The 27,982-nt window shown below is 36.3% G+C and overlaps 1 protein-coding gene across 2 annotated transcripts in view; it reads right to left on the reverse strand.

Annotated features, from left to right (window-relative positions):
• Positions 1–27,982, reverse strand: part of grid1b (glutamate receptor, ionotropic, delta 1b) — a 462,710-nt gene that overhangs the window by 152,418 nt on the left and 282,310 nt on the right. For both annotated transcript variants that reach the window (XM_084135167.1, XM_084135166.1), the window contains exon 4: positions 8,206–8,411. In XM_084135167.1, the coding sequence (XP_083991293.1) occupies positions 8,206–8,411 (206 nt within the window). The remainder of the gene's footprint in view (positions 1–8,205; positions 8,412–27,982) is intronic.

Raw genomic sequence — 27,982 nt, forward strand, 5'->3', positions numbered from 1 at the left:
AATCAATGCCACAGCTTCACCTTCACGCTGCATGCATCATTTATATGTATGGAAGCACCTACTCATGTGAGCAGATGTTCTCCATAATGAAGCTGACCAAGACATCCCACTGATCCCGCCTTACAGACCAGCATCTGGTATCTGGTCTCAGTATTGAAAGTTGCCATAGCAAATGACATTAACCCTAAAATAGACAAGATCATTTTTAAGAAATGGTGCTGAGTGTCTGGTAAGATTTCTTTTTAAAAGTGCAATGCCTAATTTGCTTAGGTTTGGCATTATAAGCCATGTGTGTTTGTCCTTTCAAGAAGCTGACCTTCCAAAGTAAGAGCTACCAAAATAAGCCAAATAATACAATTTCAGATACCACTTGTTGACTATTTTGCTGTATCAAACAGTTTTGCTGAAAGAAGCACAACTAATAGTTTGCTTTATAAATCATTGCATATTCTTGTTTTGTTAAAGACAAAAAAGAATGATGTGACACAAATTTGTTGCACTGTGAAGTTTTGAAGTACAGGTACATCTAAAAAATTATTAAATACAACCTTAATTGTTATTTTGATGAAAATATGGTTTAATGAATTGTGCAATTAGTATGGTTTCACTTTATTTTAATGATAACCTTTAACACATTCGGTTGATTATAAGTAACATTGCACCTACATGTCTAACTCTTATTGGAGTGTTAGTACAGTATTTGTAGACTGGTAGGGTTAGGGTTAGAATAAGTTGACATTTATTTGCAAAGTTACTTGCAAAGTCAGTAGAATGTCTGTTGGATAACCATCACAATAAAGAGTTAGCAGATATTAAGCAGAAAGTCTACTAGTACTCTAATGAGAGTTAATTGACATATAGTTACAGAGCTGCTTATAGTCAACATAATGTTCAAAAGGGACCATAAAAATAAATGTTATTTGATTTGACACCCCTGGTCTAGGCGTTTAAGTTTTGCGTTTAATGAGCAAATTAATTATTTCAACTCTAATCAGTATTCTGTGTCTAATTATTTACTTTTGTGGCTAGTAGCCATGTAATAAGCTGGACAATGTACATCCAGCCAGTTATCACAAAATAAACCCCTTCAGGAGTCTGGGCCCTGAATCGTGATCACCCTGTCAGGTTTATTTTGCGATAACAACTGGCTGGATGTACATTATCCCTTACTTGCAGTGTTGGGCAGTAGCGCAGTGACGCTGCTAGTTTAACTACATTTCTCAGTAGCGTGGTGGTAGAATCGCTGTTTCCTGAATCAGATAGCTTTTCAGTAGCGAAGCTCTTTTGTGATCAAGTAGTGCGGTAGCGTACACATAAGCTACATTTTCCCCAAGCATTTCTAAAGCTCAAGCTCAAATCTTCTTTGTCTTCGTGTTTTACGGCGGTTGGCAACCATAGGGCCATATGATTTCATTCCCGCGATGCGGAAAACAGGGACGGAATCGTGGAATCTAGGCATTAAAATGGAATTTACCTACTGTAACGCGGAATTTCACGGAATTTGTCAGATCTTGGATGAAAAGTAAGTCACTAAACTTAAATAAAACCACTATATAGACTAGTGTCTGTGAATATTAAATCGCATAAAGACTTTTAAATAGGAATCATGCATGTTCTGCGTGTGTCTGTGAATGAATGGCGCAGACGTGTGGTTTCTTTTACCACAAACACACACACTGAGGCACACATGACGCACGCAATGTTTTCAGCCTATGGACATGAATGCATGAACTTCATCTTCACAGAGAGTCACTTCAGCAGCATTTTAGCTTGATTTGAGAAAAACTATCATCATATCATAAATACACAGAGAGACTCAAAGGTCTACATGCCAACCCATCAAAATAAAGTGAAGAAAGATTTGCTTAAATAATTACATTTTAAATAATTGGTTATTACAATTTAAATAAACCATTACAATGGAATCAAGAAAACAAACAAAAAAAAGAAAACAGAATTTGGTTTAAAAAAAATAGTGCCCTAAAAATGTAATTTATTTAAAAATTGTACTAAATTATTGTTAAATTGTATACGTTTCATGATTTCAATTAATTAGACATGCTTTTTGATTACTAAAATTTAATTTAACCATTAAAATGGGAGTCCATAACATTTTTTTACGAAAAAAAAAAACTTAATCTGGAATGTGGGAAAAAAATAAAACGGATTTCATAGGGCCCTACAACCAGCGTTTTGGTGCATTACCAACACCTTCTGCTCCAGACGGTGACATCACGTACCAATCTCAATCCTTGGACTGACATGTGAGAAATTTACTCAATGGAAAGATGCACACACTCTTGACACCTGGTTTTGTTATAGTTTTATATAGTTATATGGTTTTGTTGTTTGTTTTTTGTTGCCAAATTGGTTTGGAACAGTTTTCGAAAAAAATTGACAAATCTGTTTGACTGACAGTTTTATTGATCACTGGAGATAGCATTGACTTGGAATGAAGTTGGTTCAATATAAAAATGAAATTTTTAAAAAATAGCTCAAATGTAGTAAACTACTTTTGCCATATTGCTGTAGCTTAGCTTGCTACATTTCCCAGGGTGGTAGCTTCAGTGTAGTGAAGCTACATTTAATGTACAGTTACTGCTAGCTTAGCTCAATAATTTTCCAATTAGCTTGCCCAACACTGCTTACTTGTTTCCCCAGTAACCTGCAGCAGTCCAGTACTGGTCTTCTCATTATGTTTTTCACTTACAAATCATATTTCATACCCTTTTCCATGTAGAGTTCCATTTATAAATGTATAAAACAGATTTAACTTGCGCAGTGGTGCTTAATCCAGTCTTAAAATAGTTTAATGAATGAGATATATGCAAAAAGAAATTTTATGTTACCTTGTTGCTGCTGTGCTGTATGAAACTATAACTTCACAAAACTCCATTCCGTACTCATGGGTTAAGGTTTATGTACTTTCAGTAAATTAAATATTTATCCATCTCTGTCCAATTAGCAGTCTAATTAACAGAGGACCTGAAAGGAAATGTAAGAAGCTATCTCTGGGAAAAACATCTTTGATTACAGGATTAAAAATGAACAAATATGCCCTATCATAACTTAATCACACAGCCTTGAAAGCATTGCAGTCACATTTATGTTGTACAGGAATATATTAACACACTGGCCTGCTACTTCACCCTTGATTTTAAAAAGGAACAGAATGTTTGTCAAAGGCAGTCACAAAGAAAGACCAATTTAACCACAGCTACAGCATTACGGCGTTTGGACTAGTTAAAAGAGGATTGAAGCTTGAACATGCAGTAACTTTTTAGTATTCAGATCTTAGATTCTGTGTTCAAGCAGTAGGAGCTATAAATATTTCAATAAAAGGTTATCAGATGCCTCATACTATGAGAACTAAGAGTTCTAAAATAGAAAAGCAAAAAGTTGTGCTTAAAAAAGAATGCCTTTGAAGCTATCTACAGATCAAATATATGTAAAAAAAAAAAAAAAAAAAATGCTGATGTGATGTCCAAATATAAAGGCTGAGATTAAAGAGAGATATCTGGTACATTTTCTGAAACTTTGTCCTTTTGACATATCTCAACATCAAGCTGTTTATTTAATCTAAAATAATCTATTTTGTTACCTGCAGAGAGCAAAATTGAAACTTGAAACTTGACAGCCAGAGGGATTCATGTCAATACAGGACTTTTCATAGTCCTGTGAAATGTCTGTTGTGTAAACATCGACTGTAATTTCGACAAGATGTTTCTAGATCAACATGTTTTGTCAGTCATGGAACAACTTTCCTGCCCAAGAAACACTGTCTTGATCTGTACCATTAATCTAAAGTTTTGCTAAAATAAAAGGGAAAATATCAGTTTAAAATGTTTTTGTTCAAATTCCAACCCTACACCGAATAATATTCCTAATTCCCAGCCAACATTTCATGGTGGAGCCACTGTAGGCACAATATGGGCTTAAGGTATAGGTCCTGCATAAGTTTATATGGGTTCCATGTCGGCCCTATCTTAGCAACAGTATGGGTTAATTCATGTAGGGCCGACATAGAACCCATGGACAAAACCATGTAGGGCACATCCAGCTACAGCATTACGGAGTTTGGACTAGTTAAAAGAGGAATGAAGCTTGAACATGCAGTGACTTTTTAATATTCAGATCTTAGATTCTGTGTTCAAGCAGTAGGAGCTATACATATTTAAATAAAAGGTCATCAAGATGTCTCATATTATGAGAACTAAGAGTTCTAAAATAGAAAAGCAAAAAGTTGTGCTTAAAAGTTTATATGAGATCCATGTTCCATGATCCCCAGTATGGGCTAATTCATGTAGGGCCGACATATAACCCATGGACAAAACCATGTAGGGCACATATGCCCATATCATGCCTACACTGGCATCACCATGAAATGTTGGCTGGGATATCTCCAATCTCCAACCATAAAGACCTTCCATTGCTCGATGCTCATAAGGTGATCTACAAAAAAATATATAAATATCTGAATCTGAATTTAAGTGCTGTCTATTGCCTTTGAAAGTTGGAAATTGCGACTCTCCAAGTTCAGTGGAACACAGAATAAATCTTAACCTATAATCTGATCTTGAATGAAAATGTATAATCTTGACTGATTTATCATTCCAATAGTTTATTCAGGTATATGTCCAGCTTGTATAAATCAGGGTATGTGTTGGTGTAATATGGGGAGCAGAGCAAGTAAAGAATTTGGATGGGTAGAATGATATCGTGAAAGACTGAAAGAAAGAAAGATGTCAAGTTTGAAGGTCTCAGAGATAGTTTCAGCAGTACAAGTATGTCCAGGCACCCAATTTCTAAGGCAGCATCACATAAGTCCTTTGTAGCTGCCTATTTAAACAACAGACAACAAGACAGCTCACTAGTGTTTGGAACTGGGCTTCGGTCATAAGCTTACTAGATCCTATTTAAAGATCAAAGACTCTGTATTATTCTGCTTTATTCAGTGGCGGACCCCATCATAGCCGCCCCTTAAATACAGCAGCTGTCACAGAAGTATGTTCCATTTCTCTAATCCAAAATGCCATTCCAGTAAATTCACAAAATAAAATCTAACCAAATCTGCCACTATTACCGATCTCTCAGTAGAAACATATCCATGAAAGATTTTAATTTATTACCTCTTGCACTTAGGACAAGTATTGTTCTTTGAGCTATCAGCTCATGCTCTTGCTTTAGACTGAAATGCAAGAATCACGTTTAACAACTTTATATGATTAACAACAACTAACCTCGTTACACTTGCTTTTCAACATGTTTCTGTAATGCCAAGAACTCAGAAAAGAGGGAAAGTGCGATTAAAACAGAACTGAGCTCACCTTGAAAGGCTAACTGAATAACAAGACACAAGTGCAAACAATCAGGGAATGAACTAGGAAAACAGGACCGAGACAGAACTACAAACTAAAAGTCAAACGAATACATCACATATATCAGTGGTACATTTGAAGCATATCATCACAATATGCCTTAAAAAAGGGAACGGTTTCATTTCAGCTAACCACAATGACAATATTGTTGTATTCCCTTTTCATAAACCACGAAGCACAGAAAGACAGCGCTGAAATTTAATTATGTAGGCTAAGACAGACATACATTTCTCACAACAGTATTTTGTTGTATATTTTAATCCATTTAATTAGCAAGTATTTGTAATTTGTAACAAGATACTTTTTGATGTATTTGTTTCAAACTCTGCCTATACATACAATTGTATACAATATACATACATACTATGATGCAGTCCCGAATTAAGTACAATCTTCCTTTGGTTTTAAAAGATCAATATGAGAGGAAAGTTCAGCAATTTCTACTCTTAGCGATTTCACATTGTCAAAACCAATTTACCAGATGTATCCCTCATCAAAGAAACGTCCCAAAATACATGACACAGCAGGAGGAAACTGTAAGAATGTCAGATTTGTAATAATCTATGATCAATCTTCCAGATCTTGAGCTAAACTGATAATAAGCACCCTCATAGTCACTGAGCTCAGTAAACTTTGACTTGAGTTATTTGTCTTGAAATGATGTGCCGTGCCGTTGTGGGCTAAACTGAAGAAGTGAGTTATCAGCTAAGGAACCAAAACATGTCTTTAGGAAAGACCTCAAGTGGTATCTCAGTGCTGATGGCTGGGAAGCACAACCTGTCACGGATGACAGGAGAACATGACAACTGGCTATGCCAGAGTGCACGTTGGTAAAAACACAGCTGAAGCTAATATTGTTACTTTAAATCTTACGTGTTTGCCATCTGAAATCATTCTAAACAATCTAAAAATGGACACAACCTAAAATACCTAAATATCAGTGTTGGGAGTAATTAAATGGTTGGCGGTGACACTTTCATATCTGTCTGTTTAACTTATGTGTCAGTCTATTTTTCTGTTTTATGTCAGTCTGTTTTTCTGTCATCCATCCATCCATACATCCATACATCCGATACATACATCCACTTTCTTGTTTCATGAACTCCCATTATATTCACGGAATGGTGTGTAAAAACCACACTCCATCCAAATTGCAGGATCTAATCTGTATTTTGTTCATATTTACAGTCAAAGGGATGCCGCATCAAAGGCTAATCTAATAAAAATCACTCAGTTCCCACTAGCACAGGAGATTACAGACAGCTGGCTATTGTCTTATGGCATAATCCATATGCATGAGAAAGTCATACTATTGCTCTTGGCAGTGATGGGCATCCTGCCAGCATGAGTGACTGATTCCAGTACAGATCCCACAGAGCTTGTTAAGACCAATGTGTGATGTTAACTGATGTGTATGACCTCAGATCAGTGGAGGAGTGTACTTCAGATGCTGAGATAATGACAGTGAAGGTGTGCCAGCCTGTCAGGTCATTTGTACAGTCATTATGGAGGGATGCAACAAAAGTGACAGCTTTTGTAGGGCAAAATGAATCCGTTTTCACTTAAGTTTTCCTCCAGGCAGAGACAAAAGAGAATTCATATATATATATATTATATATATTATATTTTAGGACTTGCTGTATGATAAGTAAATATAATACAGAAATATGTAATATGACAGATGATTACAACAATGTCACCCCTCAGACACCATTTGGAAAATCAGGATAAATCTTTAGCTAACTAATTTATAGGATCATATCTGTCTCAAAAATCTGGGTAAATTTTCTATGACATAAATTTGTTCTGACTTGCTGTATGGAAACTTAATATGAACGTGCAATGGCAAGATGGCTTTCTCCATAAAGGGCATTTTATGGTCACATGTAGGGCTGTGAATCTTTGGGTTAGATATTCATACAATTCATGAATGTTTTTTGTTGTTTTTGCAAATTCTGATTTGATTCAATTCTGATTAATGATTTGATAAGTATTCAAGTTCTATAGAAACTGCATAATCAAATGTAAAAAAAAAAAAAAAAAAAAAAACACTGCATATTCTTCACTGTATAAATTAAACTTGCGTTAATTCAGCTACAAAAGTTATTCCGTCAAGAGAAGTGATTGTCTTTTTCTTTTGTCATTTAAGTAACACAAAGTACATAGAAAGCAGTAGATATATTAGGCTGCTGTTACTTTAAGACATGTGTCAAACTCCTGGAGGACCTGCATTCATTCAATCTCACAATGAACCGCAATAACGAATGTACAAACGATGTATTTACTCACTTGTTTTAATTCACTCCTTCAAGTGGACAATATTAGTGGAGTAATGTAGGGAATAGTGAATGAAGGTAAAGGGGTGATTTCAAACACAGCCTAGTATTCCTGAAGACCCCGATAACCTGGTTCAGGTGTGTTTAATTAGGGTTTGAGCTAAACACTTCGGGACAGTGGTCCTCCAGGAACTGAGCTTGAAACCTAATGCACATTTGCCAACATAAACAACTGTGTTAACTCAAATACGTGGATGTTAACTGGCCATATAATGAGTTGGCAGCTTTATCAGTGGCTGGATTGACTTAAGACGTCAGTTTTTAGCATTTAAACAAATAATTACAAATTATTCATAATTCAAAAATCCATATTTCGAGATTGATGCAAATGCACTGCAGGATTTGTAACGATGCATCAAGAAAACAAGTGAATCGGTATATACTCCTAGTCAAATGACAACTAGTTACCAGAGGTGGGACAACTTACCTACTGGCTCATCTTACCCCAGTGACCACTCTGTGCTAGAATTACGGTAATAACAGCAACAAACCTGATGGATGAAGACCTGGGCTCCACGTGGGCTCAAAAGCAGGATAGCTCTTCTGAGAGTGTCCCTGTAGCGGTTGAGTTCCTCTGTGCGCATGGAGGTGAACAAACTGGAAAACACGCCGCTGATGTTCCTATCCACTCGCTGCAGAGATACATCCAAACCTTGTCTTGATGTCTGGTCCAGAAAGACCTGCAGTCCACGGATATCTGCAAGACATAGTCATGTTGCAATTAAAAAGTGTTCATGTCAAAATGAGTTATGTTTGGCCAATTGGTAATCTTTAAACGTACATATTAAAAAAAAAAAAAAATACAAATGAGATATGGACAAATTAAGTACGGTAGCCCTCAAATTGTCATGAGAAAGAATCTCTATTCACAGGTTTCCATCTGTCACTAATATTCAGAGATGTATAATTTAAAATGAACCAAAAATATAAAGTCATCTTCAGAGGATGACACTTATGAAAGCCATTCTTCATATTGATGTAAGACCTCAGAGATGATCTGTAATGGGTAAGTAATTAAAGAACTGTTCCGTTCTGCTTCAAATCTGCTAGTTTCAGGAAGTATTTAAATGCTTTGTGCCTGGATATTGTGCCTCACCCTGGGAAGCAAATTGCCCATCACACCCTCTCAGCGGCAACTAATTGACAGAAAGAAAAGATTTTATGTGGGTAAATGAATGGCAGCCATAATCTGCAGAAAGCTACACCGAATATCCGGCAGAATTGAAACACCTGTCATTTAAAGTTCTCCAAATCCCTGAACCTTATGCGTTCATTTATTTAATATTTTGGTGAATTTGATTCGTTTAGCTACCGATAAGAGTGTAGTACTCTCAGCACTGTTTAAAGACTTTTAATGTCTAAAACCATTCCACAAAATGTTGCAGAAAACAAACAAAAAATCTGTGATGTTTCAAAGCCTGGTTCACATACTGTATAAAGCCCTAATATACTAATACAGAGACGTAAACATTCATTAAAAATGATGAGCTCTCTGCAGTATCAAATTATTTGACTGATTAATGTTGTAATCCATTTAAAGTATAATGTTGGAGGTTTCTACTCAATGCCACTGACTTCACAATCAACAGATTGGATCATTTACCATGCTTAATATACCTGAATATGCAAAGATTTGCTGAAGAGGTTTTATTATGTAATTTAGGACCTTTCAAGCAAATGCACTAATGTAATATAATTAAATCTGCACATATGGCGGAATGGCCAAACTGTTTTTTTTATTTTTTTTTATTATTTTTTTTTATTACAGTTAAAGCATATAGTGCACTGTTTTCTAAGTTATACGATAAAGTGACAAACTTAAAAAATTTAAGTGGTACATTCACTAAAAATATTTCCCTCCAATGGAGCTTGCAAATTGAATCATGTTTTTGTCTATTTAGGTGGAACGTTATGACATGTTCCAGCAAGATTTATGATGTTGGACGTCATTATATCTGCAGTGTTTTATCATTGACATAAAAACAGTTATATTTACAAATAATTTACTCTCACAAATCTGTCAGATGAATACAGTGCATGTATGGGCAACTTTTTATAGTGCTTAACTTAACTTTTTAGATAACTTTTTATCTGAGCTATACAGTCCTGGACTTTTCTGATTTTGTCACAAAAGCTAAATTTTAGCATCTAAAGTGTTAGCAATGCAAATAAAAACTACCATCTGGACATCAACAAAGATGTTAATGGTACAATTGTCTCTAGACAGTTTGCAGTTTAGTCTGCACAACAAACTGTTTCCTTCATTACACTGCATGCAGCAATATTTGTGCATGGAGAAGGGGATGGATTTGACAAGCAACCATTTCAGTACCAGCTGTTGAAATCCCAGTGAAATTTAACAAAGACACTCAAGGGAAAATTATAATGAGCAGGATAAGAGACAATCAAAGAGCTGAACCACAGAACAAATCCCAGAAAACATGGTCTCCAGAGGATCATTCTCAGAGGAGAGGACTTCCTCATTCCTCATCCCATCAACAACAGCCTCCACTAGTGTTGTGCTGAGGGCAGTGTGAGTAATCATGAGTAGTGCCACAATGCACGGATACACACACACACACACACACACACACACACACACACACACACACACACACACACACACAGCGAGAGAGAGAGGGAGCTCTCAGCATTGAAACAAAGGGCTGTAGGATAGAAACTGATGACATAGGAGCAAACATAAACATGAACACAATAAAGAAACAGCCAACTGAAGTGCATGTGACGCATAAGCGCACTTCTCTATAGAGTTATATTTGTGCCACAAGATTTGTGTGGCAAGATCATTTACTGAGCACACAAAAGAGCTTTTTGCATGCACATAGACTGTACTTTTGAGGAAAAATGATAATGAATGATCACTGTAATGATCTTGCGAAGAAGAAATTATTTTCAACGAAAATCTATTTTGGAACCAAAAAGTTAAATATGTGCAGTTGTCTTCTTTCCCCTGTGAAGGTTTCGCTTGATCAGTGCCCTGATACCTGCCATCTGTGCTCTCTAAAATGTAACTGCTCATATGCTTAACAAAGCTCAATTAATTATACATTATGCCATTATTCCAGCAAATTCAGAGTTGAGGCAGATAAAATGGGTGTTTCCAAACCAGCATTTAAAATACGATGTTTTTGAGAAGCTGGAGAAGAGTGGAATTATGTTTGTGCCACAATTCTGCATTGCGGCACAAACATAATTCCACTCTTCTCCAGCTTCTCAAATCAGTCACTGCATTTACAGTTCCCACCATTGTGACAGATGAGATGAGTGACTTATGGGGTGTTAATGTTTATTGATGTAATCATTCTTGATTCCATTCCATTATGATTATGTGTTAAGGCACATTTAAAGATTTCCAAAAATTTCAGAATATGTATAATAATTCACAATTGGGGAAGAAAACAACAACAGTTAACATTTGTTATTACTAAAGCTGCAGAAATTTGAATTCAGCATGAACTTTCATAAATTAAATTGTGCATTTGTTTTCTCAATCTCTCCTGGCCTCTATAACCTATTGGAAATTGTTACAGTGACCATAATTTATTTTATTATAATTTTTTACACATAATTGAGACATTGAATTTTAATTATCGAATCAATCCTTTTTAAACCCCTGAAACTGGCCTAATTTTGATTGTGAAACGTCTATAGTATAAACATGTTAACAATATTAAAAATGATCATTTGCTACTCAAGATCAGATTGGATATTGCTTGGTCTTTGTCTTGTTATGGAGTCAGGAGCAATTGGAATCGGATTCTAACGTGTGAAATCTGATTCAATCCTTAGACCAGTTGAGTCCCTTAAAAAAAATCCAGTAATTATTAGGGCTAAATTGACAATATTGATTTCCTGATTTAATCTATTTTCATTTCAATATTCTATATCAATTCTTAAATCAATTAATCAGCAGTTTTCTGTTTATGCATAAACAAAACTTGACACAATGGTAAACATTAAAGCCTCCTATCCAATAGGCTAAAAGCAATACGATTTGTGCTTGTGATAAGAAAAAAAGTCTCATCGACTCAGTTCAAACAGTAGAATGGAGTGGAGCATGGAGTTAACTGGTTATCTCTTCTTCTTTACTGCTAGTTATAACAAAATAAACATGATAAACATCGGAATATATGCTGAAAGATACAGTATAACTTGCTAAAATGTATCAGCTTTTATATACTTGTGCAGTAAGTGTTCAAATACAGAAATACGTCAATAAAACAACATGATATGAAGAATGTGTTACATTTAGCCAAGGAAATGTTCATAATTGTTAGTTTATTTAGTATAGTTTATTACTTTTATTTTATTTTACTTTTTTGTTAGTGATGTTATAATTATTGAATGTATGTTTGAATAAATTGGTCATGAAAACACTTGACCCTCATCTGGTCTCGGTCTTGAATCAAACTTAACCTACTCAGGTCTCGAATGAGCTGGTTTTGACAAAAAAATCTTAGAAGCAGTCACATGGACTGTGACTCAAAAGTTCCAATGCATCGTATCATATCGAGTATGGTGCTAGCAACACCAAAGTCATAGGTCAATTCCCAGGGAACACAAATACTGATAAAATATACCCTGAAAGCACTGTAAGTCACTTTGGATAAAAACATCTGTCAAATAAATAGGTGACACTTTACTGTGAGCTTTCAAAGCCTAAGGTTCCCCAAACATGAAAAGGACATTTTGTGTCATTTGTTGCCAGAAGGTCTAGTGTACAGGGAATTACGAATAGGCGGGGAGCTTACTAAACTTTACCAGCATAGCAAAACACAGGGGCTGGTGGGGAAGAACAGAAGATGAATCCAAAAGGGGAGGCGTTCAGTTTCCATTCTGGGGATGCTATGGGTTTGACTGCCGGAGGCCGTGTTTCCATGCAACTCTCATGTTTTATAAATGAGAGACACATTATGTTGCTTGACAAGAAATTGCAAAGACCTCATTCTCAATAAAGAGAATCTGTCTTCATGTAGCTACTATTGGCTTTTATTTGGTTCTTACACAGCAAGGAGTTGATTGGGAACACTTTAGAATACTGTTCCGTCATTAATGAATAACTACACAGGAACAAATGAGTAATGCAATATTAATATTCTAGTAATACACTATTATTAACTAACAAGAAACTCTGATTAACAAATTAGTAAGTAATAGCATTTCATACTTTTGTTTCCTTCTGAAGGATTTGGTAATACTTGAGTCATTACTAGTGGGTAACCATGATCTTCACTTTTGAATGAATTATACTTAATGCATTATTCACATTAATTATGAGCCTGCATATAGTAGTTCTTAGTTGACGAATAAGGTATGAAAAATAGTAGTTATTTATTAGCTAATAGTGAACTACCACATTCAATTGAGAGCTATTACTTAGGAATTTGTTAACCTGTGTAGTTATTCAATAATGACAGAACAGTATTCTAAAGTGTTACCGTTGATTGTTATATGTGGTAACTATGCTGACAAAAAAAAAAAAAAAAAAAAAAAAAAAAAACATTAATATGAAGTGGAAGAGACCTGTTTTGGCTGCAATATTGAGCTCACAAGTTAGAATGTATGCAAGTGACAGGACAATTGACAATTGACAGTATTATAGTTTTTGAGTATCAGTATTTTGAGTTTTGAGCATCAAAATGTATTGAACAGTTTGTCTCTGTTCAGATTAATAGAGCACATGTCAGAACTGACATTTCCTCAAATCAAGACTGACCGTTTTTTTCTTTTTTTTCCTTTCTTTTCTTTCTGCTATTCAAAATATTTATTTGCATTATTTGTATTGTGTTATTATATTATGATAATAGCTGTACTGGGAGCTTGAAGAATGTCAGCAGAGAAAATTAAGCTGCATCTCATTAATGTTTGGTGTACTAAAGCAAGGCTTAAGTTTAAATTGCAGAGACATGTAGTTCTACATTGGACAAGCTGTCAGGACCATCTGGCTGAGAGAGAGCAGTCTGGGGGACACATGTAGTCTCGCTGTGATGTCATCTGTCTGCCTTTGATGCCAGTAAGGTATGTCAGATGCCAGTATAACATCTGTCACTCCACAATGAATGAGTAAGAGTAAAAACCTTGGCTGATTTTATTATTTTGGATTAAAGAGGTGGACATTTGATGAGGAAACAGATTGTGCTAATATGGTTCAAGTATTATTAAGGTGATACACAAAAGAGTTGGAAATTATGGCTATAGAAAAGTAAATATGTCTCTTCAGATGAAAGGACAGGGCTATGGTGTTTGAAATCCCTATTATTATCCTAACAGCAAAGTTACTGGATCTCATCTCAGCTGGAATTGTTGGTCATGACGTCATGACATTGTCCTGCAGAGTTTAGCTCCAACCCTGGTAGACATTGAAGACATTGATTAGCTTGTTCAAGCTCCAGGACCGAGTTTGCCCATCCCTAGATAGTTGGATTAAAGTGTGGTCACACTAAACTTTGCATTCCATTCACTTCTATTTGTACAGATGTAAGTGTAGGAAAGCAAGAACACAGACATACAATGTTGAAGTTTCATCATTTGCTGCTTATCTCTGACCTGTAAATTCATGCAGTGAAAAGACAATTAATCAATAGAAGATCTAAATGTCACAGATTGACCTCATGATTGCATACAGAGAATACAAACTCCAAAGCTCCGTGGTTTGCTGTGTTGTGGGAAAGTGGAATCGATAGTATATTTTTACATTTTATATTATTTGCTATTATTTATTAAAAGCATAAGCATAACACCGGAGTGTTTCATCATATCCTGTTTCCCATAAGTCTGCAATAATTTTGAATGCTTAAAATCTAGTGTGATTTATATATAGGCCCATAGTGATATCAGTGCATAAAGGCAGGGCTAGAATGGCAGGGTTCGACTGCTGCCATTTTCCTCAAGTGTAGACATTTTTCTCACTAATGGTCTGTATGTCCCTCCAAAGGCCTGCAAACATGACCAAAGGGAACAGCGATACATAACAACATAAGCTCATTGGAAAAAACAGGCCTTTACCTACTATTTTCATGTGGTTCTATTTGTGTGGTCCTATATGCTACTATTATTTGTAAACTAATACATTTTTGATGGTTACATCACATAACCAGCTCCATATGGCTTTTCAGATGTAGTAAACTTGCTCAGTAGCTCACCTGATATAAAATTGCACTTTTACTGCGGGCATACTTGGGTATGTTTCAGTCCCATGAAATACAAGCCAATGCTTGTACAAGCAAACTAAAATTGCATGTTTGCTACAGTAAATGTTTTTTTTTTTTTTTTTTTTTTTTTTACGATTGCATTTGTTAACCCTGTCGGTTAGGTTTGCGGTAGGGTTTATTGTAGGTGGAACATTATTTTCAAACACAATTAAGCATTAACCTTTTAGAGCCACTCATTGGACATTTCATTTGTGATACATAATAAAACATTGCCAGATTCACGTTCATCTGTTTTGATAACTGATCACACTTTTAGCACCACTCACTGGACATTTCACCTTGAAAGTGTCACAAAATGTGCTCAAAGCAACGCAATATAATTTTACAGAAATGTAGTCACAGGCACGTTTTTCCAATGAGCCTATAGGATATAATAGGATTAGTAGCATTTATAAGTCAAGTGTTTTGTATATTCCCAGTGGTTCATTGTATCTATATATGACACTAAATTATTTATTGCCCACAGAAATTTCAATGACCCCTGTGGCTGTCTCTCTGGGAAAGACTCATCTGAGAGCAGACCATCCATAGCTGAAACTTATGCAAGTGGCTCTGAGCAGGGGCTTTTGTGCACATCTTGCACTTCAGTGACGTCAGATCAGAGGAGACAGCAGTGGCTCTCTGCTGAAATTTATTTCTGTTCCCTCTGTTGTCTCAGGCTTCTGCGGTGCCCTTTAAAGCTGAACAATGACGTACCGTTGGCACCTTGTTTCATTACGCCATGGCCCTGCAGATATTTCCTACTTAAGATGCAGTGCGGTGTTGACTCACTCTGAGGAAAAGAGCCTCTGCTCACTCAGGTCTCAACTGCCCTTTTCTTCAATGCCAGCAGGATCCTACACTTTTTAGATAATCCCAGCTTTGAACGCACATGCTGAGCTTTTCTCATCTGACAGAATAGACATGTCTTTGTCTGATCCCTAAGCATGTTTCAAAAGTACACAAAAAATCCCTCAATGTAACTTTTTTATTAAAAGGTACACTACAGAGGATGAATTATTTAGCTGAAAATAAATACTACAGAAGAGTAGTGCCAAAGCACACCTGAAAAACTTCCTTGCAATTTTATGTCTAAACCATGTTGAGTCCAGAATTCCATCCATCCATCCATTTTATAAATAGCTTGTCTTTTGTGGGGTCATGGGGGTGTTGGAGCCTCTGTACTTTGGAAAATAGGCGAAAAAATACCTTGGACCAGGGAGGTCCAAGGAGGGCTAACTTTTTGCAGACGTCAATTCCAACTCTTCAATTCCAACACACATGGGTGTTGTTTTCAAGTAATCTTGAAGACCTTGATTAGCTGGTTCAGGTGTGTTGGATTAGGTTTATAGCTGATGTACACTCAACAGCTAGAGAATACCCATAATGCATTCAACCGATGTACACTCGAAGGCTGCACCTAATCGCATACTTCGCCTAATATATATTAGGCGAAAAACAATATAGGATAAAAGTAGTATTTCCGAATTCACAGTATTAAAAAAAGAGTAGGCAAAAGGTACCTGGATGACCTACTTCTTCCGTCGAGATTCTGAAGTGTGCATAAGATGGACACTTTACTATTCCATGAGGCCACGAGAGAGGATTTATGAATGGCAGTGAAGCGACGCAACTGACGCTGGTAAGTCACATGATAATGATTAGTCCCGATTAGATCCATACTATACACAATCAGTCTATATAGAACATACTTTTTGATGAAGTAATTACTTATTCAGAGTAAGTACCTACTCAAAAGAGTATGCGATTAAGAAGTCAGCAATCACACTAAAAAAATACTGTGATTATATATTTTTGCCCCCCAAAGGTAATTTTGACAGAAAAGACACAGGCAACAGTAAAAATCAAAAGGCGAACATTTATTGATAAGCATGTACACCAAGAAATGGACAAAGATATTTGCAAAATTAAAAGCAATGTGTTTATGTGTATGTGATTGAAAAAACAAGTGCAGAAAATAATGGCAACAGTTATAGAGTAGTTAAACAAAATGTATTTTTAAAGTTTGAACTACATGATTTTCCTGTTTTCTCCGTTTAAAGCATTTATAATCACTCCTCTCAAGCACTATTCTGGCTTGTTCATTTCCCGCTTAATAGTCACCTGTCACCGCTTGAATGATTTGGATGTGAGAGAAACACTCCGGCAAAACTCTCCAGATTTTAAAGAACATGCTCCTCGATTCAGTCAGTTTCAAAGTTCTCTCTCCTCTCCACTTAGATTGGTTTTCTTCTATTTCCCACACATACTCCTATTCGTGTGAACAGGGATCATTTTGACAACATTGTCGTCTGTATGTGAAAAGCGCAAAGGAAAAACATTTCTGTTTTAAGTACATCGTTGTCATGTAAAGGTACTCTTAGTCTCAAAGATTTTGTGGTCTTTTGATATTACTCGGATCCCTCGTTCAGTGTAAGTCGATGGAATTTCTCCCACCCATTTTATTGTCCACCAGGTAAAAATCAGAAAATGTATGGCACAGTGACACACACAGACATCGATAACATCATTACCCAATATGTCATTAGAATTCTACAGCTAATTATTCAGTTGATGCACAGTTTGATTGGGAGGCAAGGTTGCGTAACAATTTGCAACCATTTGAGTTGGCTCATTAGGGGAGCTTCTTGCAGTCAGGGCTCTCTGGGCATTGACTGGAGAGGAGGAGGAGGATGAAGCTGTAAAGCACTTCAGTCTCTTCACCCACTCAACAATGTGTCATGATTCCCCTAGCATTAATGTCCCACTAAAACAGATAGAGACACACAGCCTCTCATATAACGGCTGGATATAAACCCAAATCCACTTCACATTTGGCATTCTCATGTTCTCTTTTTTCCCACATCTGTTCCTTCTGTGGATAATAGGTCACTCGCTGCAAGACATGCAGAAAAAAGGATTTCTGGTATTTTGCAGAAGCCCTTGTCAAAACTTACAAGCGTGTGGAAACAAGGAAGTCTATAATACTCAGAGAAAGCAGATCTTCTTCCACAGTGCGTGTGCGCATGGCTGCCAGATTATGAAGATTAAGTAAAACGCATAGCAGAAAATGTATCTTTTTGACACAAAAGCAAACATGAAAGCGTGTAGTAGAGGCTTGTACAGCAGTATGTAATATTATAGCTCCTTTTTTTTTCCTCCGACAAAAATAAACAAAGATTTTGGTAATGTTTTATTTTTATTTTTTAACTACATTTTAGTCTTGTCTTTTTTGTCAATGATATTGCATGTAGTCACGGTTATCGTTTAATGACATTATTGTCATCTCGTCATCGTCTCATCTTAGTCATGGGGAAAAAAAAAACTTGCTAACAAAGTCATACATTTCTTTAATGATATTAACAGTAGTCTGATGGCACCATAGTTCCAAACCCTTCAATAGTGATTGTCTTAAGCTGTGATAAAGGCAGCATACAAGAAAAATAAACTTTAAATAAAGTAGGCCTACTAATAAAATATATTTTATCATATAATGAATCATTTAATTATATGATGGATATGTTGCTTGCAAACAATAAATAAGATTTTAAAAAAAACCTGTCTCCTGTTGCCACATGCTGTAATGCCATTGACAACTTTAGTTATTGTTCAATAACTCTGCCATCAATAAAGTCCCCCCAGGGTATCTGATTTCTGTCTTCACTTCATCTTAACACTCCTTTAAAGTCATTTTTCATGTTTAGCCCCGGAATTGTAAAGAACCATCCCTTGTCTTTGGTTATAATCTATTCCAGTCCAATTTTTCAGATATAAAAAAAAAAAAAAACACTTGTATGTGTGTAATTCTTTATATTAATCATTTTGACTTTTGTCTACAGACTTTTGGTAACTAAAGTTAATAAGATTTAATTGGTCGCAAATGTTACCAAATTGATGTATATCAATGTTAGTTCACAATATGAATGCAATGAATACCCATGAGAAATTGGATTTGAGATATGTCATGGCTCACTCTTAAAATGTATTTTATTCTGGGGAGATGGGAAAGGGGCCAGCAAATGTCACAAGAAGCATTAAAACACAGCTGTGCCACTGGCTGTCACATGGTCACACAGTACAATGGTTCCATCCCCATGCTCAACAGAAGGTCCTTTCCTTTCTATTTCTTTTTGTACCTTATCTGCGTGTTATGTGTGTATTTTAAGCTGTGACTTTTGCTAAATTGTCATGCATGCCCTTTGAAGTTGTGTGGTTCTCTGCTTTCCTGACAAGTATGAGCTTTCCCCATGGTTTTACAGATCTGGGGCCTCATTTATAAAATGTTGTGTCAAAACCGTCCTACATTTGATCTTACGATCATTTCTCAAATATGCATCCGTGTGATTCAGAGAATGAACGTACGCACAAAAAAACGTTTGCACACCTCTCTTCCAGATGTAAAATGTAAAAATTGCAAATGATCTTGAAATAATAGAGCACCAGGCAACGTCCAAATCTTTTACTTAAGAAACGCGAGAGGCAAGAATTTCTTAGATTTCCAAATACCTGTAGAAGTCTTTGCCACAAGGAAAAGTGTGTATGTCTGCTTAGACCCTGACGTGGTGCTAAGCACTTTTCCATGTCACTTTTCCATGTCAAAAAAGTTTGAAAAAATATAAATCTGTCACTTCTCCTTTTATCCTTTTTGAGCTCCTCCATGGGACTTGAGACCGGTGTGTCACGCAGATGTCGCTCATTAACATTCACTCCACTGGCCTCGCTTCGTTCTCACGGCTCTTGGGCCTGCCTTGCTTCACAACACATGCAGTCTATCTTGTTTAGTCTTTCCTTGTTTTAAGAGAGACAATTTTTTTTTTTTTCTCATGCAACTCATGACTCGTTATTTAGTTTTAAATTAGTTTGTCAAACCATATGGGAAATAATCCTAAGAGGACCAACAGGCCCTGAATTGCAAGTTACTGTAATTATCTTTTTTAGCACTTCATTAACTTTTAAGTGTTGATACATACAGTATACAATGCAGTGTATTCATTGACAGCAAACAAAATTGAAAGGCAATTGTTTTAATTTTGCTGGTTGATTCATTATTAATGCACTCTAAAATATTTTTTTATTTTTTTATTTTTTTCAGCATGTTGGGTCATATTCCTGGGTTATTTTTTATTATTATTACCCAGGTGTTGGGTAGTTTTTATTCAACTCAGCTGCAGGGTCAATTTTACTGACAATGCAAACGATGAACCCCTCACACACCTACCCAGTGCTTGGTCAATAGCCGCTTTTCAACTGTCGGGAAAGTGCGAGCCAGGGCTTTCAATGTGCCATGCAGGGCCAATAGCCTCGGACCTTGAGCTGTGAGGCCAAAATCAAGCTGCGTTTCCACTGTTGGGCATGTAGCCCTGCAGCGCTACCCTGAAACCCACCCTTAACACGCCTCCATAGAACAACGTCACACATTCCCACCATTCCACCAGCATTGGGATAGCTGACTAAAAACTTGCTATATCTCAAGCTTTTGCGATTGAATATTTGAAGATTCTAGCATTTGTGACGTCACATTGCTTAGGCCCGGCCCGTGACTGCTGACGGACTCTATTAGCATAGACCTCCACCCTGAGTGAGCTATACACAGTCCACCATGTGTATCTCCTCCCCAGAGCATTTAACAGCAGCATTGAAGTAAGAAATGTAATGAAGTTCCAAACATAGGTTCAGGAAGAGCCTAAACATTCAGCCCTGTCAATCATCATTACGAGCGTACTTATAAGCAGCAGACACCACCTCATCCCATTGACAAATTCTTCCAGCAGCCCTCCTCATCCCCTTCTCCTCCAGTAAATTCTCTATTCTCTTATGCGCAACTCCATCATGGGGGGGGGAGTAACTTGGAGCTCAAGCCGAGCCTTGGGTGCGAGTCTCCTCCAAGGACAGCAAGCCAAGTTAGTTTACTATTAACCTTTAAGGCTGAATGGGCAGTTGTACTAGTGAACTTATAGTTATTATAGTTTAATAACTTAAATTCAATCAAGAGCAGTGAGTGATTTTCTGTTTTTCTTTTGTTGATAGATTAATATTAACAGCATATATAGCAGTAGGTACTGTATATTATGCTGCTTTCTTTTTTATGCACATGTCTAAAATACACATGCAATTTCTTTACTTGCTATTTACGTTCACAGACATAACCAACTGTGTTTATGTGAACTTTGTGTTTTTACCCAAACCTTGTGTGTATTTGACAGTCTGAGCACAACACGTGAAAGATAAATTAGTTTAATACTCATGTGCCGTCTGACAGCCAGCTGTCTGTGCGAGTGCTTCGGGTGTGTGCGCTCAGAAATCCATTTCAGAAGTTTAGACTGATATGGCTTTAAAACACATGCAGACAATAAACTTTCATGCTGATGAAGAACTGCAATGTCACACGAGCATGGGCCGCGATAGAGATGATAATCAAAACCAAACAGATGTTTTGAACGATTTTGGCAGAGTATCGGAGGCACGAGCAGTACAGGCTCCGCCCTCTTCTGGAAAGCGGAGTGGGGAGCAGCAGCTCATTTGCATTTAAAGATACATTCATGAATACAGCATGTTTTCCCTTCCACTCAAAAATGGGCATTTACAACACGGTATAATAAATTATCTGTGAGGTATTTTGAGCTGAAACTTCACAGACACATTCTGGGGACACCTGAGAATTATATTACATCTTGTAAAAAAGGGCATAAAGCCTTTAAGGCTTACACATTTAGAAATATATTGATAAAATATCATGTTAAAGTCACATTTCTTTAAAAAGAATGAGCATTTCTATTAATTTCCCATGAAAATTAATATAGTGTATCTCATTATACAGTTATCCTTTCAGCCAGAGTAACAGATGGAGCTCACAAAAAAAAAAAAAAAAAAAAAAAAAAAAAAAACTGGAGATAGCCTATGAGTTTACCGGAGTAAAATGTAATTTATAACATGCGGTTGCAGAAGTCCAGTATAAACAAAGGGTAAAGATAGATGAAACTGGTTTTTCCATAATCACGTGTATGGAAACGTCTTCTCATACGTCTTCTCATACGGTGCTCCGATAGCAATCCGATAGCAATCGTAAGTTATTTTAAACAATCGCGCATGTTTGAAATTGAGTTTTGAGCTGAAAATTGTTTTTAATGTCTTAAATGCAGGGTTTATGTAATTTGTCATTTTTAACGAATTACAAATACTCACGTTATTGTAATTAAGTAGTGTTTATTAGAAATTGTACATTTTTGAATAGTTCAAATTTTTTGTACTTTTGCTTTTGCTTGAGTACATTTTAAGTAATGTATCTGCACATTTACTCTGCTATTCTCCCTCCCTGTCCATTTTACTCTACTCACACTAAACGTCTGATTGGAACACTAACCTTCTACAAATGCAGCATACACCGAATCTACACTCATAGATACCATGCAGCTTATGGATTTTTCCCCTCCCGGAAAATGAATGGCACGGCCAGGGCTGACACACGATGCAACATCGCTGTCATAGCCTATGTAACAATGTTTGTATACACAACAGTGTATACAGATCCATTGAATACAATGGGAGCACTCTATTGATCTAGGCTGGGTTTCCCGAAACCTTCTTAACGCTACGTCGTTCTTAAGTTACACCTTAAGCTGTACCTTATCGTTAATACGTGTTTCCCGAAACGTTCTTAGTTAAGTATACTTTCTGTAAGTCATACTTTCGGAAGGTTGGTCTGGACCACTCTTAGCTTTACCTTATCACTGTTGCAGGTCTATATGAATATAATTCAGAAGTTTTAATACACCCAGACAGTGTTCAGTTAGGCTAATTCAAGTGTTTCCATGCAAAGAATAAAATTGTCATTACACTGATTGTTGTTAGAATTTTAATTATATTATTATATAATACAATTTTATAAATTTATTTTAATTAAAGAGCGCTTTTAAAGGCCAGTGAAAGCATAGGCTACTGTCAGTTAAGTCCTATTCGTACGCTAATATTGTTTCTCATGGGCTCGTACAGTATTTTAAACATTTACAGGGACAAGTCGGTGATTTTAGTGCCGTCCGAATCCATATCAGTGTTTTTTCTCACCCAACCCGCGTAAAAATCCCTGGCCAAATTAGTACCTACTGTTTTTTGACAAACAGGTTGTGTGGTAATTTAATTGCCGTCTGAATCCACATCTCCGAGTTTACAAGAAGAGATTCAAAATCCACTGTTTAAATCCTTTTTGATCACTGCCGAGCACCGTACGTGACGTACACTTTTATTTACTGAAATGCTGTAAAGTATTTACAAGAACAATATTTCATTGCAGCTCCACCTCAGCGAACAAAAATGGGAAAGAGAAGAAAGCACATAAAAAATTAAAATGGTTATTATGGCAGCAATATATGATAGCCTACAATTTTAAAATATGTAGGCAAGGCTATTATAGTTTGGATTATTTTTTTAAATATCCCATGAGTCCTAATGAATGCAATTTAAACTATTTCTTAAGTGAAGACTCTTAAGGTATAACTTAACTAAAGGTATACCATTTCTAGGCGTGTTCCCCAAACCATACCTTAGGAAGCTGCTTAAGATATACCTTCTTACGTGCGACGTTACCAGGTGCTGTCCGTGGGGATGCTGCTGAATTGGTTGATATCAATGGCTCGTGAATCAATTATTCACTCGTGCAGGGGCTGCTTCACTGCATTATGAAGCAATGTTCTTTATAAAAGAAGCCCTTCAGAAATAGTTGAAATTGCATTTATTAGGACTCATGGGATATTATAAAAAATAATCCAAACTAGCCTGTATAATAGCCTAGCCTACATATTTTAAAATTGTTTTATATATTGCTGCCATTTAATAACCATTTCATTTTTTTACGTGCTTTCTTCTCTTTCCCATTTTTGTTCACTGAGGTGGAGCTGCGATGAAGTTCTTGTAAATACTTTCCAGCATTTCAGTAATAAAAGTGTACATCTTATTGCTCAGAAATGATCAAAAAGGATTTAAACAGTGAATTTTGAATCTCTTCTTGTAAACTCAGAGATGTGGATTCAGACAGCAATTAAATTACCACACGACCTGTTTGTCAAAAAACAGTAGGTACTAGGACGGCGCCGTCTTTTAGAACAACTATTCGCTGTATCGCTGCCATAGTTTGAGCAAACTCCCCACCACAATCATTCCCTTTAAATAGACTATTAAGCCTTTGATGGTTTGCCAGCTTATGTACCTTTGGATAATATAATTAAAAATCTAACAACAATCAGTGTAATGACAATTTTATTCTTTGCATGAAAACACTTAAATTAGCCTAACTGAACACTGTCTGCGTGTATTAAAACTTCAGAATTATTTTCGTGTAGACCTGCAACAGTGATAATGTAAAGCTAAGAGTGGTCCAGACCAACCTTACGAACGTATGACTTACAGAAGATATACTTAACTAAGAACCTTTCGGGAAACACGTATTAACGATAAGGCACAGCTTAAAGTGTAACTTAAGAACGACGTAGCGTTAAGAAGGTTTCGGGAAACCCAGCCCATGTCATTTCAAATGGTGAAGATAATCAGGAAAGAATAATTTGTCATGAATGGTTTTGTCTAAATGCTGCCATCACATTAAAAATAAAGCGCTGAATTATTATTATTTTTTTATTAGTGAAGTCATAGTAAAAATCTTTGATCTATCACGATATTAAATAATCAATTATTGAATTTACTTGATTATAACAATAATGCTATTCAAATTGTATCCTGTTTTCAGTGCTAGAACTGTGAATTGTTCCAAGATAATCAAATTAAATTTAATAAAATTAAATCAAACTCTGATCAAATTTCATTAATAAAGAATCATTGTCAGAGCGATTATTTGCACCACAATGGGCAAATATGATTTTATCAAACAAAAACACACACTCTGCCAACAAATACAGTGCTGGTGAATTTATATGCAGTTGCATACTCTGCAATATACTAGGTATTGGATGATTCAGCTTAAACAGCAACTTGATGAATGTAGTGGAGAAACGGCTCATCAGCCTGCAGTGAAATCAGATCTCCTCAGAAGGAGCACATGATGAATTCACCTATCCATCAGCTGTGGTCATGGAGGTGCACCCGTGTACCGACTGCACGTGGTCACGCGCCAGCTCGAGTGCAATCATCCAAACAGCGCACATGTTGATGAGATGAACTGCAGAGTCAACAGGTCCTGTGATATCTCTGTGAGTTCTCAGACTACAGGAGCTATACTGTTTTATTCAAAGTCATTTACAGCGTTGGATTAAATAAATCTGATTTATTACTCATTACTCCTTACTGCTTTCAAAAGTAATATAATTACTTTACTTATTACTCCCTGGGAACAGTAATTCGTTGCCCAATTAATCACACTACTCGTTATACTGTATTACTTTTCCATTACACCCCACAAAATTGGTAATTGCGTATTTTTTCCTCAAATTGCAGATCTTTGTGAATGTTAGGGTATATTTACACGTTTAGTTCAAATTTCTTTCAGAATCATAATTTATATTCATTTTCCCACTGCTGTCTCCCTGTGTTTTTAACTTCCACAATAGCTGTTATGACTAGGTGAAGATCATTCGCTGTGCATATGACACTTATATCACGTGTTCATATTCATAACCCGCCCTGTCTCTTCTAATGATGAAGATGTATTACACTTCCGTGTTCTGTGGCCAGTTGCATAAACTTAGACACTACGTTAAGACTGTGTCTTAAGAACTAGCAATTAGTCAAGAGATAATCAGTATTACTTTTTTAATTCAATCTTTTCCAATATTCCTTTTTATTTAACTGACTTTAAGTTAGTTAGGAACAGCCTTGAAGAAAACAAAATAGATGACTAACTTTTAAGATTCGTCTAAGCAGTTGTCACGATTTGGTTTTGTTTCATGTCTGTCATGTGATCCCCTGTTCTAGTCATGTGATCCAGCCATGTTCTGTGTTGTCATGTTGTCATTGGTTCATTGTTTCATTGTTCACCAGTGTTGCCAGATGTACGATAATTATCGTATTTGTACGATAATTTTGACCTCTGTACGATGTACGATCAATAATGGAAAAAATCCTATAATGTACGATAATTTCAGAACTGTGTGACACTTCAAATGATGGTCGTTGTAATCATAGGGTTTCTCATTGATCTAGCTGTGGATTCTACGTCTACCGGGATAAGAACGTATAGAGAGAGGGAGCGAGAGACCTTGCGTGTGTGTGCTAGTGTGCCTCACAACCCTTTACAAATAATGACAGCATATGATTTGTATGTGATTTTGGCTATGTTTTAATAAGAATTAATGATGTTTACATGAGAAATGCTAAGCAGGTGAGACGATTAGGAACATTTCTTTAAATGCTTGGGCAGGTAGTTCATTATTTGCACTTGCCCTGTAAATATTTTCACTAGAAAACATTTTTTATCAGTGAATCTGAAAAAAGGGTTGTTTTGTTTGATGCATCAAAGTGCATTGACCTAACCATGAACATTCAATGAATCAATAGAAAAATCATTGTTTACTGCACTGCGCTGAAAGCATTAAATTATAGACTACTGAAAATGTTTGCATGATCATGATGAGCCTGTTTCTTGCAGCCTGTGACATCAATACACACACAAAATTTACACCCTGAGAGGAGCAGTGATGTCAAGAGGCATAAAAAAAGAAAACTAGAGTAAGCAAGGGAAGAGCTAAGATTTTGCTAATCGCGAGGATCTGTCCGTCTCCTAGTTACGGCCTTTGGAACACAGTGAATCTCCTCCCTCGCTCCTCTTGGTGGCACTGCATGCCACCGCAGGGATGATGGGTTTGAAGGACACATCTATTCTTAGACTGGGGCAGCGTGCCAAGGCATTCACTACTTCAGCATAAAGAAGAGACACTTTATTTTACAGCGTCCTTGTTACGTGTTACATGTAATTACTATAGTAATAACAGTAAATTACGCATAAAACCCTTACCCTATAATAAATACATGTTGTTAATTAACCCTGTAAACCTTTTTTTTATTATTTTTTATAGAACGCTTTATTGAACCTTTGGTAACACTTTATTTTACAGTGTCCTCGTTACACGTATGGAGTATTACATGCAACTAACCCTAAATCAAACCCCAATCCTAACCCTATAGGAAGTACATGTAGTTAATTATTATTCCTCAGTAGTTAAATGTACTGTATACTTGCACTGTAACACGGATATCTTAAAATAAAGTTTAACCAAACCTTTAGACTAAAAAGTGTGTTTTTGCTAATTTTCTTTTACGGCTGCTCTTCCTACACTGTCCAGTCCAAATCATGGGAATCTAATTTAGTATCTATATAGGTAAACAAAAAAATAAACAAATGAAACCATGTGACAGTTGGGAAGTGTACATCTTACACTGCATTCTTGTACATCTTACACTGAATTCTTACTTAGTATTGTTGTCTTGTTTTTCAGTACAAAACATTTTGAAATTATTTGAGTTTATTCTTAAAGTCATACTGAGTCTCAAGATAATGTATCTTGATTTAAAAAAAAGTTTAGATATTTGTACTAGAAAAAAAGACAAAAGCACTGAGTAAGAACATATTTTGCTGTCGTGTACTTGTGAAAATAGCACCAAAAGGAATAGAAAAACTGTATTAGCTAATGTCACGCCTGCCAGCCGGAGTGCCTATAGCCACCAGAGGACACTCCTTCCGTCTTTATATCTCATAATGGACTGCATTTCCCATAACCCATCACCCGTAGGTTTCTGAAGAGCATTTTTTAAGCCCAAAGTGGGCAGAGCCGACCGTCGCCAACTTGGTAGCGCGTCACTCCCGGATAAACGAAAATTGGCAAAAAAGCGGGATTAGCTGAGGTGACGTGACGGCTAACAGACAGCAGACAAATGGCTAGTAGTGACAGCAGCGGCAATCCACCTGTCACTCAAGTGGCCACACCCTTAATTATGCAGAACTTTAAGACTTAATATAATTTAAACGGATGAGTTATAAAAAAAATCACCGCCCTCACAGTTGTCATGAAGGGCAATTTTAGCTATATAGACCAAAACCACTTTTTGCACCAGGCTGTAA

This window comes from Abramis brama, assembly GCF_963993115.1.
Source record: "Abramis brama genome assembly, chromosome: 14".
Taxonomy (NCBI): domain Eukaryota; kingdom Metazoa; phylum Chordata; class Actinopteri; order Cypriniformes; family Leuciscidae; genus Abramis; species Abramis brama.